This window comes from Hemiscyllium ocellatum, chromosome 23, assembly GCF_020745735.1.
Source record: "Hemiscyllium ocellatum isolate sHemOce1 chromosome 23, sHemOce1.pat.X.cur, whole genome shotgun sequence".
NCBI classification, from domain to species: domain Eukaryota; kingdom Metazoa; phylum Chordata; class Chondrichthyes; order Orectolobiformes; family Hemiscylliidae; genus Hemiscyllium; species Hemiscyllium ocellatum.
The window spans coordinates 27683413-27699102 of record NC_083423.1 but is presented as its reverse complement, the minus strand read 5'-3'; the positions used below and the strand labels follow the sequence as shown (position 1 = coordinate 27699102).

At 38.4% G+C, this 15690-nt stretch overlaps 1 protein-coding gene across 2 annotated transcripts in view; it reads left to right on the top strand.

Moving 5' to 3' along the window:
• Window positions 1-15690, top strand: part of magi2a (membrane associated guanylate kinase, WW and PDZ domain containing 2a) — a 241663-nt gene that overhangs the window by 49470 nt on the left and 176503 nt on the right. For both annotated transcript variants that reach the window (XM_060842832.1, XM_060842833.1), the window contains exon 2: window positions 6152-6373. In XM_060842832.1, the coding sequence (XP_060698815.1) occupies window positions 6152-6373 (222 nt within the window). The remainder of the gene's footprint in view (window positions 1-6151; window positions 6374-15690) is intronic.

Here is a 15690-nt window from a genome sequence, read left to right as displayed (position 1 = left end):
TCTATCTGCAACTACACTTTCAAGCAGATCGGAACCTGTACTCCAAGGTCTCTTTGTTCAGCAACACTCACTATAATTAAGTGTATAAGTCCTGCTAAGATTTGCTTTCCCAGAATGCAGCACATCACATTTATCTAAATTAAACTCCATCTGCCACTTCTCAGCCCATTGGCCTATCTGATCAAGATCCCGTTATGATCTGAGGTAACCTTCTTCGCTGTCCACTACGCCTCCAAATTTGTTGCCATCAGCAAACTTACTAACTATACCTCTTATGCTCACATCCAAATCATTTATATAAATGATGAAAAGTAGTGGATCCAGAACCGATTCTTGTGGCACGCCACTAGTCTTAGGCCTCCAGTCTGACAAACAACCCTCCACCACCACCCCCTGTCTTCTACCTTTGAGCCACTTCTGTATCCAAATGGTAAGTTCTCCTTGTATTCTATGAGATCTAACCTTGTTCACCAGTCTCCCATGGGGAACCTTGTCAAATGCCTTACTAAAGCCCATATAGATCACATCGACCGCTCTGCCTCATCAATCCTCTTTGTTACTTCTTCAAAAAAACCCAATCAAGTTTGTGAGACATGATTTCCAACACATAAAGCCATGTTGACTATCCCAAATCAGTCCTTGCCTTTCCAAATGCATGTACGTCCTGTCCCTCAGGATTCCCACCAATAACTTGCCCACCACTGTGTTAGGCTCAGTAGTCTATAGTTTTCTGGCTTATCATTACCACCTTTCTTAAACAATGGTACCATGTTAGCCAACCTTCAGTCTTCCGGCACCTCACCTGTGACTATCGATGATACAAGTATTTCAGTAAGAGGCCCAGCAGTCACATCCCTAGCTTCCCACAGAGTTCTAGGGTACATCTGATCAGATCCTGAGGATTTATCCACTTTTATGCGTTTGAAGACATCCAGCACTTCCTCCTCTGTATTGTTTATTCCAAGTATAGTCTAATCAGGGCTCTAGAGAGCTGCAGCATAAGCTCTCGTTCTTAAAATCAATCCCCTGCTTAACAACCCTATCAACTTGGGTGGCAACTTGGACATGGACCCCAAGACCCCTCTTTTCCACCACACCACTAAGAATCCTCCCTTTAACCCTGTATTATGCATTCAAATTCAATCTTCCAAAGTGAATCACTTCACACTTTTCCAGGTTGAGCTCCATCTGCCACTTATCAGCCCAGCTCTGCATTCAGTTAATGTCCCGTGGTAACATACAACAGCCCTCCATACTATCAAAACTCCACCAGCCTTCATGTCATCAGCAAACTTACTAACCCATCCTTTCACTTCCTCATCCAAGTCATTAATAAAAATCACAAAGAGCAGAGATCCCAGAACCAATCCTTGCGTAACACCACTGGTCACAGAGCTCCAGACTGAATGCTGTATGCTTTCCTTTTTTGGTCAGTGCATTGAGTATAGGAGTTGAGAGGTCATGTTGTGACTGTACAGGACATTGGTTAGGCCTCTTTTGGAATATTGTGTGCAATTTTGGTCTCCCTGCTATAGGAAGGATGTTGTGAAACTTGAAAGAGTTCAGAAAAGATTTACAAGGATGTTGCCAGGGTTGGTGGTTTTAAGCTGTAGGGAAAGATTGAATAGGCTGGGGTTGTTTTCCCTGGATCATCAGAGGCTGAGGGGTGACCTTATAGAGGTGTATAAGATTATGAGAGGCATGAGTATGGTAAATAGTCAACGTTTTTCCCCAGGATGGGGAGTCCAGAACTAGAGGGCATAGGTTTTGGATGAGAGGGGAAAGATTTAAAAGGGACCTAAGGGGCAATGTTTTCACGTAGAGGATGGTGCTTGTATGGAATGACTGCCAGAGGAAGTGATGAAGGCTGGTACAATTACAGCATTTAAAAGACATTTGGATGGGTATATGAATAGGAAGGGTTTCAAGGGATATGAGCCAGATGGGACTAGATTGGGTTGGGATATCTGGTCGGCATGGACAGGTTGGACCGAAGGGTCTTTTTCCGTGCTGTACATCTCTATGACTCTATGACTTTTAACTGCCCTTGGGCAAGTAGGAATGGGCAATACATACTGGCATAGCCAGCGATGCTGTCATACCGTGAATGAATTTTTAAAGTCTGTTGTTAACTGAGATATTATTGCATTTTGATATCAAAACAACTATTATAAAACATCAGATTTAATAAAGATGTAGATGAAACAAACCATCAGTACTAATAGATAGTAGAATGCAATAATATTTTTTGTGCTGGTTGTTGCTTAGTAAACATACTTCCTTTACTGACACTACATTTGTATACATTTGAGATCCAAACTTAAGATCAGACAGTTGGGAACAAATTGACACTTGCTTGGTTATGATGATGAGCATCAAAAAATACTAGTTCCTACTGTGTAATAACTCAGGAGGCCTGAGTTGTTGTTGAATATCAAAATAGGGTACTGTGGATAAATCACCACAAGTGACCTCTAATATGGCTACTTACTGAGAAATCTCACAGACAATCGAGTACTGAAGCATTAATTCAAACCTGATAATACGTATCAATCAAATGTCATACCCTTCAAGTGAACAAGTATAACCCTGCAACCCAAATTAGGTATTACCCAATTAATGCTGAAACCTGGACAGGACTCCAACCAGCAGTGATCTGTCTCTGGAAGCTTCCAGGTTTTGGCCTTTCTGTAGTGTTGTGCTTCACAGTTCTGCTGAGGTGGATTTCTGGTGTTTGATTCGTATATAAATTTTCGTCCTTCGGTCTATGCGTGATACTATTGATGATTTTTAAAAATTCTTTCATCCAAATTACTGCAAGTCTGCAGCTGGCTTCTTTATCAAAAGTAATTTCTTTGTTTCTTTTTACATTGACTATCTGTTTGAAGACACTGTTTTCCTGTGATTTGATTCACTTTAGTGTGGAAACAGGCCCTTTGGTCCAACAAGTCCACACCGACCCTCCAAAGAGCAACCCATCCAGACACGTTCCCCTACATTCACCCCTGACTAATGCACCTAACACTACGGGCAATTTAGCATGGCCAATTCACCTAACCTGCATGTCTTTGGACTGTGGGAGGAAACCGGAGCACCCGGAGGAAACCCACGCAGACACAGCGAGAATGTGCAAACTCCACACAGACACTTGCCCGAGGTGGGATTTGAACCCGGATCTCTGGCACTGTGAGGAAGCAGTGCTAACCACTGAGCCACCGTGCCACCCCTATCTCCTCAAATTCTTCTGCGGGGCAATCAGTCATCCTTGTGGCAACAAAACAGTTTATCTTTGTTAATTCATTCAATCCATAAACAGTTATTAAAGTTACGAAGTCTATAATACCACAGTTCCTCCTCTTTGTTCATCAGGCCCTGCTTGTAGCATACAAAGGCTAGACCTAGTCCAGGACAGGCGGTTCTGCAAACCCAGGGGGGTTCTGGTTTATTTTATTTTATAATCAGCCTGTTCAGAGATATTATTACACACTCTGGAGCAGGTGGAACATGAACCCAGGTATCCTGCACCAGAATTAGAGACACTCCAGCTGTACCAAAAGAGCTCCCCTCTCCTGTTTACTGGACAGGTACTTTAATTCAATGATCCGTGGTGCCACCCCTGGGTCTGCTTTGTTTTTTTTAATACCCAGAAAAGTTATCATACAACCAAACGACTTTCTCACCACCAAATCACCATGACTTTGCTTTTGTTTTTAAACTATCAACTATCATCAGGTAATCACCCATGCAGCCAATTAGAAGTTGATATGCTGGGTCTGCCTTTTTTAAATGTATATGCTTAGAAGTATTATCAAAGAAAACTATGTGAATTGCCCACCATCAAAATCACCATGACCTTTGCTTTTTGTTTCCTTTTTCAATTGCTGACCACCACCAGTAATCACCTATGTAATCAATGACACATCTACTAGCAAAGCCCCTTATAGGCAATATAAACTATCAAAAGTAAGGATGAGGTAGGCAGAGAAGGAAGGGGCTAAATCAGGATGGATTTGGAGAAGGAAATAAAGCATTGTATCTTTGCAGTGCCCACCTCTCTCTAAAGGTATCAAGAGTATTAATGAGCTCCACATTTTCCCTCTTCAAGGAGACCCAGGAACACTGAGTCTGCTTCTTTTTCTCTCTAACAAGAAGTGTCATCACACAAAGCTGAGCAACCTTTCCATCACCAAATCACTGTCATATTCCTTCTGTATGTTTTATTTTAAAGTGCTAACCACTGCCAGTTAGAACACTGATGCAGCCAATTCAATATTTACATGCAAAGCTTGTTTGTGACAATGGAAATCATCAGAAGTGAGAGGCAGGTAGAGAGAGGGGGAAGAGACTAAATCCAAGTGGAGTTGGAGGGAGAAATAAAGCACTGTACTCCCTGCAGTGCTGGGGTCTGCTATATTATTTTTCTATCAAGGAGTGTTTTCCAATACCAAATGACTGACTTTTTCTTGTTTTAACTATTAACTACCACCAGTAAGGGGGTGACAAAAGCAGAAATTGCTGGAACAGCTCAGGAGGTCTGGCAGCATCTGTTGAGAGAAAGCACAATTAATACTTCTTCAGAACTGATTGTATTTAGAAAAAAGGTTGATATGTATACTATAGAATGGATGAGGGGAGGAGGCAGGAATAAATGGTAGGTGGACATGAGGTCCAGAGAGAAAGAGTTTAAAAAGATAGTTGAATAGACAAATGACTGGGTAAATGGTTATCTCACACCTCTGGAAAAATGGGACTTAAACCCAACTCTTCTAGTCCAGAGGTAAGGACACTACTACTGTACCACAACAGCCCTTATACAGGTCTGCTTTACTCTGTTTTTCCTTCTATCCAGGAGTGTTATCACACACAACTGTATTAACAAGTGGTGGGATGACTTCAATTTCTTAAATGGCAAGCTCCTGATTTAAAATATGCCACCATCATGCATCTCCAAAGTATTGAATGGAAGAATCAGAAAGAAACCTAAGGAAAATCTAACAATTTAAATGATATTCAAGCACACAATATTTGCACACAGTATGATTAAACTGAGGGGAATCAGAAATGCTGTTTTTAATTCTGGATGGGCAATTAAGACAGTTCCCCATTTGCTAATGAGGATAAAAGATCCTGAAGCACCAATCCTATTCCTCATTTCTCAGGGTCCTGGCAGACACTCGTTTTACAACTCACAAAACTAAATAGATTTATAGGTCATTTATCTGTACCAGTTGATGATGTTTGTCTACATAACAGATATGATAAGAATTTAAATTTTGCACCAACCATTGTACCATCTTGATGACTTGAAATTCGGTGTCTAAAAGCAGATTGTTTCTTTCTAACCAAAACTGGGATAAATGTAAATAATAGCATATATGTAATCAGATTCATGGATAATTAATCTTTCATGAAACTCTGATCTAGAGTGTTCCATTTATGAACATAACAATTTTTGTAAGAACAAGAAAGCAAAAGATTGAATATGTTGTAAATGGAAATTGCTGGAAAAAAATCGTAACAGGTCTGGCCACATTTATGGAGAGAAACCAGAGTTAACAGAAAGAAAGTTAAAAGAAAGTTTCTTTCCACAAATGCTGCCAGGCCTACTGAGTGTTTCCATCAATTTGTTTTGTTTTTTATTGCCAGGATCGGTAGCTCTTTCAGTTTTATGTTTTCAATGGAACTGTCATACAGTATGCTAATTAGAATGGAGCGTGGAGTTTATTGTAAGTCTCAAGCTAATTAAGATCCAAATGACCATTAAATGGATCAAAGGCAAGCTGGCCAGTTGCAGACAGACCCACTCCAACTTTTACACCAAGCATAACATTCAACCTTCAGGTAATGTACTGAAATCCCTGATGAATTAGGCAATATTGTTCATCTCAAAATCTGAATAACAACAAATCTGTGACTCTGTTTTGAGTAATTTGTTCTTAATAGGACTTGTGTGTAAAGACAAAGCTTTTCCTGTGAGAAATGTGCAGTGTTGAATTAATTTTCTTTAGTCTAGTAAAAGTGAAACAAAACTAAGGTAGTAACCTTCCTCCCCTAATGTTTCTAATTTCTGATGGTTTCATGTTACAGACATATGACTTATCTACGTACATCTTTTAAATGAACTCACTAGGAACTTACTACTGTATTGCAGACAATTACTATGGCACTCCAAAACCTCCAGCAGAACCAACGCCACTTCTGCTAAATGTAACAGATCAAATTCTGCCTGGTGCTAGACCTAGTGCTGAGGGAAAAAGGAAAAGAAATAAATCAGTAAGTAACATGGAAAAAGCTGGAATTTCCCCTCCTGAAGAAGAGGAAGAAGAAGAAGAGAGACCTGTTATCAATGGAAATGGAATCATAGTACCATCAGGTCAGTGTAAAAGTGGAAGGACATTTTTGTTATTCCTCTTTTAGGTGGAAGCAATATTAAGACTTCTAGGGACTGATTATATATTCTGTGAATATGGGATATTATTGTCTGTGAATACCCTTGATGAAACTTGCATTTGTCAAAACTTTCTTGTGATGTTCTATAGCAAATTGTTATCAGCAGAATATCTTCTAAAGGAGTCTGGGACCTATGTAAATAGAGCTGAGAATTGTGTTACTCCTTACCCAACCAAATTGCAGATTGGTTCAGTTTTCAATTAATGCAAACAGAATCTGAATCAAGAAGTGAAAGTTTGAGTAATGAATTCAATCTGAAATTAACTGCAGAAAGGGAAGAGCAGAAAAAGGAATGATTTCAGAGGGAGAGTTAAAATAGAAAAACATAATTTAAATTTATTTTTCATACTTCTGGTCTCCATAAATACTTAAAATTCAAAGGATTGAGACTCCATTATTTACAGCATCAATGAGTTTGTTTATGAATTACCATGATATTAAAAGTGTGCGTAGACATGAATGGCTTGGCTTAATATTTTGAAACCTGCTTAGTCCAGGAATCTGTTTTCAATGCAGGAACCTATGAACAGTCAATACATTTGAGTTAGGAACCAGATAGTGAAATGCCATTTTTACACAGTTCATAGCAAAACCATATGTTTAAGAAAATATTTCTAGCTTTTGATCATTAGTTATGCAAATAGATTCACTGGAAACTTTTATCTGATTTGAGCATTTTTTAAAAAGTGCCATTAGTCTCAACTTTGTTTTCACAGCAAAATCTGACTTCTTATGTGAAGACTTATGTGTTAGAAATGGTTTAATTAATTAGTTTCCATTTCTGTGCTGTTTCACAATTTTGTCAGATTACTTGTTCTCAGAAATCAGTGCTTGAGATTGTGGAACAAATTTGGATTTGCTGTTTACAAAATATTAACCGTAACTTTTTGACGCCTTTATTTCATGATTTTAAGTCTAGAAGACAATAAATGCACAGATAGTAATTTGAATGGATTATAAATGTAAATGCAGCAGAATTTTCAAAAATTTTGGAAGAGTATCAGTTTTGTAAGGTATTTCTTCATGAATCAGTAAAAATCAAGAGAAATAGACATTTTTGTTAACATATTCAATAATTCTTTGGTGTGTCAATTCTCAAGTCAGCATTATTTCTGTATGGAAAAATTCACAGCATAACCACAATTGCTAAAATTTCCCTCTCCTGTTTACCCACAGACATTTTTGTTGACAAATTTCCCATTTAAATGTTCCCAAATGGGAAATACTTCTTAAATCACTTGAGTGCAATAGTGTTTTTCCTCCTCATGCTCCACATAATTATTCTATCTGGAATCATAATTTAATACTGCTGTCACAAAACTGTTTTTTTTAAAAGCTGTTCCTTTTTTTAAGGATGCTATGTCTTCGTTTGTTTTTTCAGAGAGGTAATAAACTGCTCTTGGTGCCAATTAGACTGGTTTGGTACAGAGATTAAAAGGTATTGAGAAGCTTTTTGTTCATATATAAACAGATAAGACTTCAGGCCAAAGTGGTCGTGTTTAAGAAGTAACCTGTATAATGAAAGGGGAGTGGTCAGCTCTCTAGCTGAACAGTTTAGTTCAGTCCAGAACTAGTTGGGAGTTCAACGGTGAGCTGTGTGGAAACAAATTCTCTCTCTTTCTGCTTTTCCAACTTCACCCAGTAAGCATGTGTTCCATTTGTACTGGTTTTTAAGGGCGTTTGCTTATTGGGACTGTTGTGAATATTCAGAACAACATAATTAAGTTTAGTTTGGATAGACTGAGTTTTGTAGTGGCTTTTTGTTCTGTTCTTTGTGTTTCATTGTGTTATTTTGTGAATAAATTTTTGTCTGTTTTAAAACCGGTAGACAACCTCGCTAACTTAATCTGGGTGATTTTCACTGTACACTTACTGAAACAAATTACAAAATTATGGTCTGAGCTGCCTGCTTAAGAATGATTTGAGTGATCTGGCCTACTCTTTCAATATACAATATGAAGGACCCTGAAAGATGGTTTGAACAGACATTTTTAAATCCACTTAGGTATATTTATTTTTAAAATATTCAGAAACATTCCAGAATGGAACCTTGTCCTTCCAATTTTCTGTCTTTTTTCAATCCTCCATTAGAAAAGTGAATTGATGCAATGGCTGAAACAATCTCCAGTGCCATTATGAAGCATAGAGACAGCAGTTCAGAAACACAAAGAAGTAACCAGGTCAGACTTATGTAGAGTTCGAAAGAATTTAAACATAGCAATTTTGATAGATGGGTCTTAAAAATAGATAAGGCATATGAGACCTAAGAGAAGTTATTCTGCTGGAGGAGTTTAAAAATTCACTTGCAGTGATGATAAGAATTCATGTGGATGAACAGAAGGTTCAAGTGAGATGAGCGGAAGAGACGGCAGATGAATATGCATTGGTGCATAAGGTGAGATTTAGCTTCCAAGGGGAATTTCATCCTGTGAGGGATACAAATTGGGAGAAGGGGAGATCCCACGGTACAAAACAAGGATTAGAGAACACTGGTAACAGTTTACCACAGGTGAAAAAGGAAACCCAAGAGGATGTAAAGGAGGTGAAAGGTCTCAGATGTTTTCACTGTAAAGGAGTGAGACACAAAAAATTACAGTGCAGATGGTTTAAGAAGGGCAATGGGAAAAGGTGTTTTCACTGTCAGAAGGTGAGACACATAAGATAACGATGCTGGTGCTTGAAGAAAGGCACTGCGGGAATAGATGTGGTAAAAGAGGCTAAGCCAGCAGGATTAGTGAAAGTAGTAAAGGAAATCCCAACAAAAGTTGAGGGGCTTCAGGAGAGTACACAGACCAGGCAGGGGCTGGGTATTGAGTGTTAGTGCTTGATCTCAATAAAGACTTCACATCTGTGGATAAAGTTTACTCAGGAACAACAAGGGGAAAGGGAAAGTATTACAATTTTGAGAGATACAGGAACTAATCAGTCTCTAATAGTAAGAGATGAAAATATTTGCTCTCTTTCTGACATGTTACTCTAGATCCCCTGTGTAAGATCAGGTTGGAGAGCCAATATCAAGACTGGGGAAGCAACAGTGGGAATGACTGACAGAGTGTCAGTTCCAGAAATACAGATTGTTCTTGGAAACAACTTAGCAGGATTCAAGGTGGGAGTGACATCCCTTGTGGAGAAGCCAAAGGGAAACATGGGAACCAAGGAGTTAAAAGACGAATACCCTGGAATTTTTTCAGACTGTGCAATAACAAGATCCCAATGTCATAAACCATAGCAATAACAAAAAACTAACGAAAGACAAAGGAGTTGAGGTTCAGTTAGCAGACACCTTGTTTGCTGTAATGTTGCAGGAAAATCTGGACAGGTAGAGGGTCAGGCAATAGTGTTTACTCCTGAAAGGCTAATGGACTTACAACAGAAAGACAAGACAATAAAATATATATATAATACATAGATGCTTACTCAGAAAAGGAATCAGAACACAGTCCCGAAGGTTATTATCTTAAGGCTAGAATCCTAAGATGAAAATGGTGACCACAGCAGGTTAGTGGAGAGAAGAAATGGGCAGGCGTGCACCAGATTGTGTTGCCAGTATCATACCGACAGGAAGTATTACAGGTAGCACATGAATTACCAGTAGACTATCATCTAGGTATGAGGAAGACTCAGGCTATACAAAGATGTGGCTGAATTTTGCCATGCATGTCATAAATGCAAAATCGTAGTTAAGCAACAGGCAGTAATAAAACCAGCACCTTTGTTGCCAATTCCCACATTCAAAAACCTTTCACGCAGGTTATGATTGATTGTGTAGGTCCCCTCCCTAAAACTAAAAGTGGGAACCAGTACTTGCTAACCATAATGAATGTGTCTACGAGATTTCTGGAGGCAATTCCATTAAGGAGTATTAAAGCAAAAAGGGTGGTGAAGGAATTAGTAGCTTTCTTTACCCAGTATGGACTACTCAGAGAGATTCAGTCTGACCAAGATTCTAATTTTACTGCTAGACTGTTTAAGGAATTCCTGGATAGCTTAGGCATACAGCACTTTCAATAAAATGCACACCATCCTGAATCACTGGGAGCCTTGGAAAGGTGGCATCAGACCCTGAAGATCATGTTAAGAGCATACTGTCAGGATTACCCAACTGGTTGGGATAAAGGTATCCCATTCATATTGTTCGCTGTTAGAGAAGCCCCAAATGAATCTACTCAGTTTACTCCCTTTGAATTAATATTCGGACATGAAGTAAGAAGGCCTTTGAAATTAATTAAAGAAAAATTGACAGGACTGAAGTCAGAAATATCACACTCAGATTATGTGTTAAATCAGGTAGGTGAGTAGGCTAAACAGCACCTGAAGAGGGCACTGATAAAATGAAGCAGGTGGCAGATAAAAACTCTAAAATTTGGATGTTTTCACATGGGGATGACATATTAGTATTATTACCAGTGGTAGGAGATCCCTTCAAAGCCAGGTTTAGTGGTCTCTATCAAATTGAGAAAAAGTTGAGTCAGGTAAACTATCTGGTAAAGATGCCTAGATAGAAAAAACTGTATCGGGTATGTCATGTGAATATGGTGAAACCTTGCTGTAAGAGAGACAGGGAACTGGAGAACCAGGTATTAGTTACTGCCCTGCAGAGTGACAAATCAAATCCAAATGTCATGGAGTTTCATGTGCCTCAAAATATGTGAAGTAATGAGGAAGTCCTTGAGGAGTGGGATAGGCTAGTAGTTATCTGTCTCAGGAGCAAACAATAGAGTTGAAAGGTTTGTTGCAGCTGTGTGAGGATATATGTAGGAATTAGATGGGGAGGACTCAGACTATTATGCATGAGGTGGAAGTAGGGAATGCTGTTCTGATAAAGCAACACCCCTCCAGGCTTAATCCTCTCAAAACTGCACAGGTCCAAAAGGATGTGGATGTGAAGATATCATCAAACTGAATCAAAATGAGTGGAGCTCGCCAGTCATGTTAGTTCTCAAACCTGATGGGACTCAGTGATTTTGTGTGGACAATCAGAAGGTCAATGCCATAACAAAATTGAACTCCTATCCAATACCAAGATTAAAGGACTGAATAGAGAAAGTTTGACAAGCCACTTACATCACAAAGTTGGACTTAACTGAGTGGTTATTGGCAGGTACCTTTATCAGAAAAAGTGAAGGGAGTTTCTGCGTTTGTAACTCCAAATGGGCTATATCAATTCAAAGTGATGCCCTTTGGAATGAAGAACACACCAGCCAAATTCCAAAGACTCATGAACAGAGTTGTGGCCTAAGTAACAAATTGTGTAGTTTATCTGGGTGATGTTGTAATCTTTAGCAAGTCATGGAAAAATCAAATGGTACAGTTGGCAGAGCTCTTCGAACGATTATGAGAAGCAAAGCTGGTAATGAATTTAAAGAAAACTGAATTTGCGAAGGCAGAGGTGACGTTCTACGGACATAATATAGGACATGGAAAGTTGAACCCAAGGAACATGAAGACGAACACCATTGAGGAATTTCCATGACCATCCTCGAAGGAAGAGTTGCTCCAGTTTTTGGGACTAAGCATATTGTAAAGCAGGACAAACCAAAGTTTGTTCCAAACTTCAGCAGCGTGGTGGCACCGTTAACAGATTTTCTAAAGAAGAACGCAAAATTTTGGTGGACTGAACAATACCAGAAGGCGTTTGAGAATTTAAACTAACCACAGCACCAATTCTAGCTACACCAATTTTTTTGAAACCCTTCAAAGTTGCAATCAATACTAGCAATATAGGAGTTGGAGCTGCACTGCTTCAGGAAGATGATGATGGAATTGAACAGCCAATTGGCTACTTTTCAAAGAAACTCAACACCCACCAGAGATAATACTGTACTGTCGAAAAAATATTGTTGAGTTTGGTACTAGCCTTACAGCATATTAATATTTGTGTGACGAACAATGTGTCGGAGTTCACAGACCACAATTCTCTTACATTATAGGAAAAACAAAAATATGAGACTATTATATTGGAGTCTTATGTTATAGTCTTTTCATTTACAAGTTGTACATGTTGTGGGTTGTAAAAATGTGATAGCAGATGTGTTATCGCAGATTTAAAGGAAAAGGTGAAGATAAGATTTGACTAATTTCAATGTTTTACACAGAAATTAATATGATAAGTATAACAGATTAATGACATATGTATTTCATAATAATGGGATTAAGTATTAGAGAAAACAAAGGCCACCTTTTCATTATGATGGTTCATTTTATTCTTAAGGGGGAGGTGTTATGAAATTGAAGGCAAGTACAGTACCTTTAAGAGAGAGAGAGAATGTTTCTCTGAGCTGAGAGATTATAAGCACCTGTGCATATGACTAGATGGCAATCCCAGAGTAACATTTAGGTGTGAAATGGAATTTTGGTTGCTATTTTGACAATGACTCAAATTAAACCAATCAGTTAAAATTATGGCCTAGGATACTAAAACCCAATTAAATTTGAATTTATTGTTTTGCCAACACTGAACCAATGAGATGATCCAATGTTGGGGCATAAAATGCAGACATTTTAAAAATTGGTCGGAGAACAACTGCCATAGAGAGAAAAAGCCCTGGAGAGCTAATTGCCCATCTTAATATCCTGCTCTCGAAGAAATTAGAAAACACTCTTTCAAAGGTACCTTTTCATGTGAAATATACTCATAGTAAAAAGGAAGAAGACGACCCAGGGAGATCAGCTGGAAGAGGGAAGACACAGAAGACAGAGACTGTCTGGTTTTGAAATTAAGTTGATGTAATTTTAGTAAGTGTCTTACTAGAACAGCATATTGTTCTAGAATTGGAGGCAGACAGTGAGCAGGCAGTGAGCTTAAAGTTGTGAATAGTTGTTATTTAATGTTCACATTTAGAGTTAAAAAATAAATTAATATTATTTTCTTTAAATATTGGAATTTGGGAGTTCTGTCACTCATATTTTAACACATTATGAGGTGAGGGGAGCTTTTCTGAGTGTTTGTTTCAATTAACAGAGGAGTTCGTCTTCATGTCATAACAGTACATACTTTCTTAACAGTGTCTTTGAAATGATAATGGTGCAACAGCAGCTGCTTCTCAGTTGCTTTGCTCAGAATGAAATGTCCAACATTGTTAGTTGCAAGGCAAATTGAGATTTTTTGAGATGCTGTAACTATAATAGCTACTGTTAGAATATGATGTGATTTGAGTGGCAATCTAATCATACCATAATTTGGTGCATTAATGTGTAAAGCTTTGTGTATGATATAAAGCCCTACATTCCAAACGATTTGAACTCTTGCTAGCAATAATACTAAAGAGAGAAGAACAGATTTGAAAATCTTGAGGGGAGGAAACACTAGAGGATGCCCAAATTGACACTTTTCCAAATAACTTCAAATCAATCATTCAAATTTATGTAGGGGTCTGGAGCAGGTTATTATTTCAATGCAAAATATTCAAGTAAAAATGGATAGATAGGAATAATTATAACATTGTTTTCAAATGGTCTGCAACGAAATTTCACTATGTTTGCACTAATTTATTTTCATACTGCCTTTATTACATCATCAGTGTAACAAAAAGAAATTGCTCATTGTAATTTGATCAGTTTAATACCAGATAATCCATTATGATATCTCTGTAAAAGCAAAGAATATTGCTAGCTAGTACCAGTTCAGTTCATGAAGTTTACAAACTTCTAATTTAGTTTCAGGAGGGTGTTACAGTTTAGGTCTGTTATATCCAACAAAGCTTCTAATGAGTGTAAGCTCTCAATGTAGTTTCAACCCTTGTCTGTTAGCAGATTGACACACATGATAGGCTTTGAAAAACTTCATTGATGGAAAGGCCAAATTATAGAAAGCCTACAGTGTGGGAGCAGGCCATTCGGCCCATTGACTCCCTGCCGACCCTCCAACGAGCAGCTCACCCAGACCCACCTTCTACCCTATCCCTGTAACCCTGCATTTCCCATGACTAATCCATTCAGCCTGCATATATCTGGAGATTATGGGCAATATAGCATAGCCAATCCACCTAACCTGCACATCTTTGGACAGTGGAAAGAAACTGCAGCACCTGGAAGAAAGCCAAGTAGACACGGAGAGAATGTGTAAACATAAACAGTTGCTCGAATGTGGAATGGAGCTGTGTCCCTGGTACTATGAGGCAGCAGTGTGCGCCACTGAGCCAACATGCTGCCCAATTGATTCAAGTAAAAAATTAAAGTAGGATTAACCAAAAAACAGTAAAAATTAGTAAATAAATGGGTAGGGATAAATTAAGGATATAAAAATCTGAATATGTAATTCAACTCCTTAAGCCTGTTCTGCCATTCAGTTAGATCATAGTTGATCTGTTGTTCAACTCCATTTATCTAATTTTAACCTGAATCCCTTGATACATTTTATCTAACAAAAATATTATTCGCTACATTCACAACCTTTTTGGGAAAAATATTTCACATAATTTGCTTGGATATGGTTCCACGTGGTAGATTAATTAGTAAAGTTAGATCAAATGGGCTTCAGAGTGAGCTTGACAGTTGGATACAAAATTGGCTAATTGGCAGGAGACAGAGCTGCTGGAGGTTGTTTTTCAAACTGAAGGCTTGTGACCAGAGATTAGTGGTTTATCAATTATATAGATGATTTACATGAGACAATAGAGAGCATGGTTAATAAGTTTGTAGATAACACCAAGATTGGTGGTATAATGGGCAGCGAGGAAGGTTATCTAAATTACAAAGGGATCTTGATCAGTTGAGTTAATGGGTGAAGAGTGGCATTCAAAGTTTAATTTGGATAAATGCAAGGTATTGCATTTTGTTAAAACAAACAAAGACAAGATTTAGGCAATTAAAAGTAGGGCTGTGGGCAGTGTTGTAGAACAGAGGGACCTAGGTGTTCAAATTTGCATCACATACAGATAGTGTAGTTAAGAAAGAGTTTAATATGCTTGCCTTCATTGCTCAGACTTTTGCGTGTAGGAGTTGGGACATTATGTTGAGGTTGGACAGGGCATTGGTGAAACCTCTTCTGGAGTACTGTGTCCAGTTCTGGTCTCCCTGTTATAGGAAGGATATTATTAAGCTGGAGAGAGTTCAGAAGAGATTTACCAGGATATTTTCAGGAATGGAGGGTTTGACTTAGAAGGATTGGCTGGGACTTTCACTGGAGTGTAGGAAGTTGAGAGGTGACCTTATCGAGGTTTATAAAATAGTGAAGAGTGTACATAGGGGGAAGGGGCAGGTATTTTCAAGGCTTGGCGCCATATTTTTAAGGAGAGATGA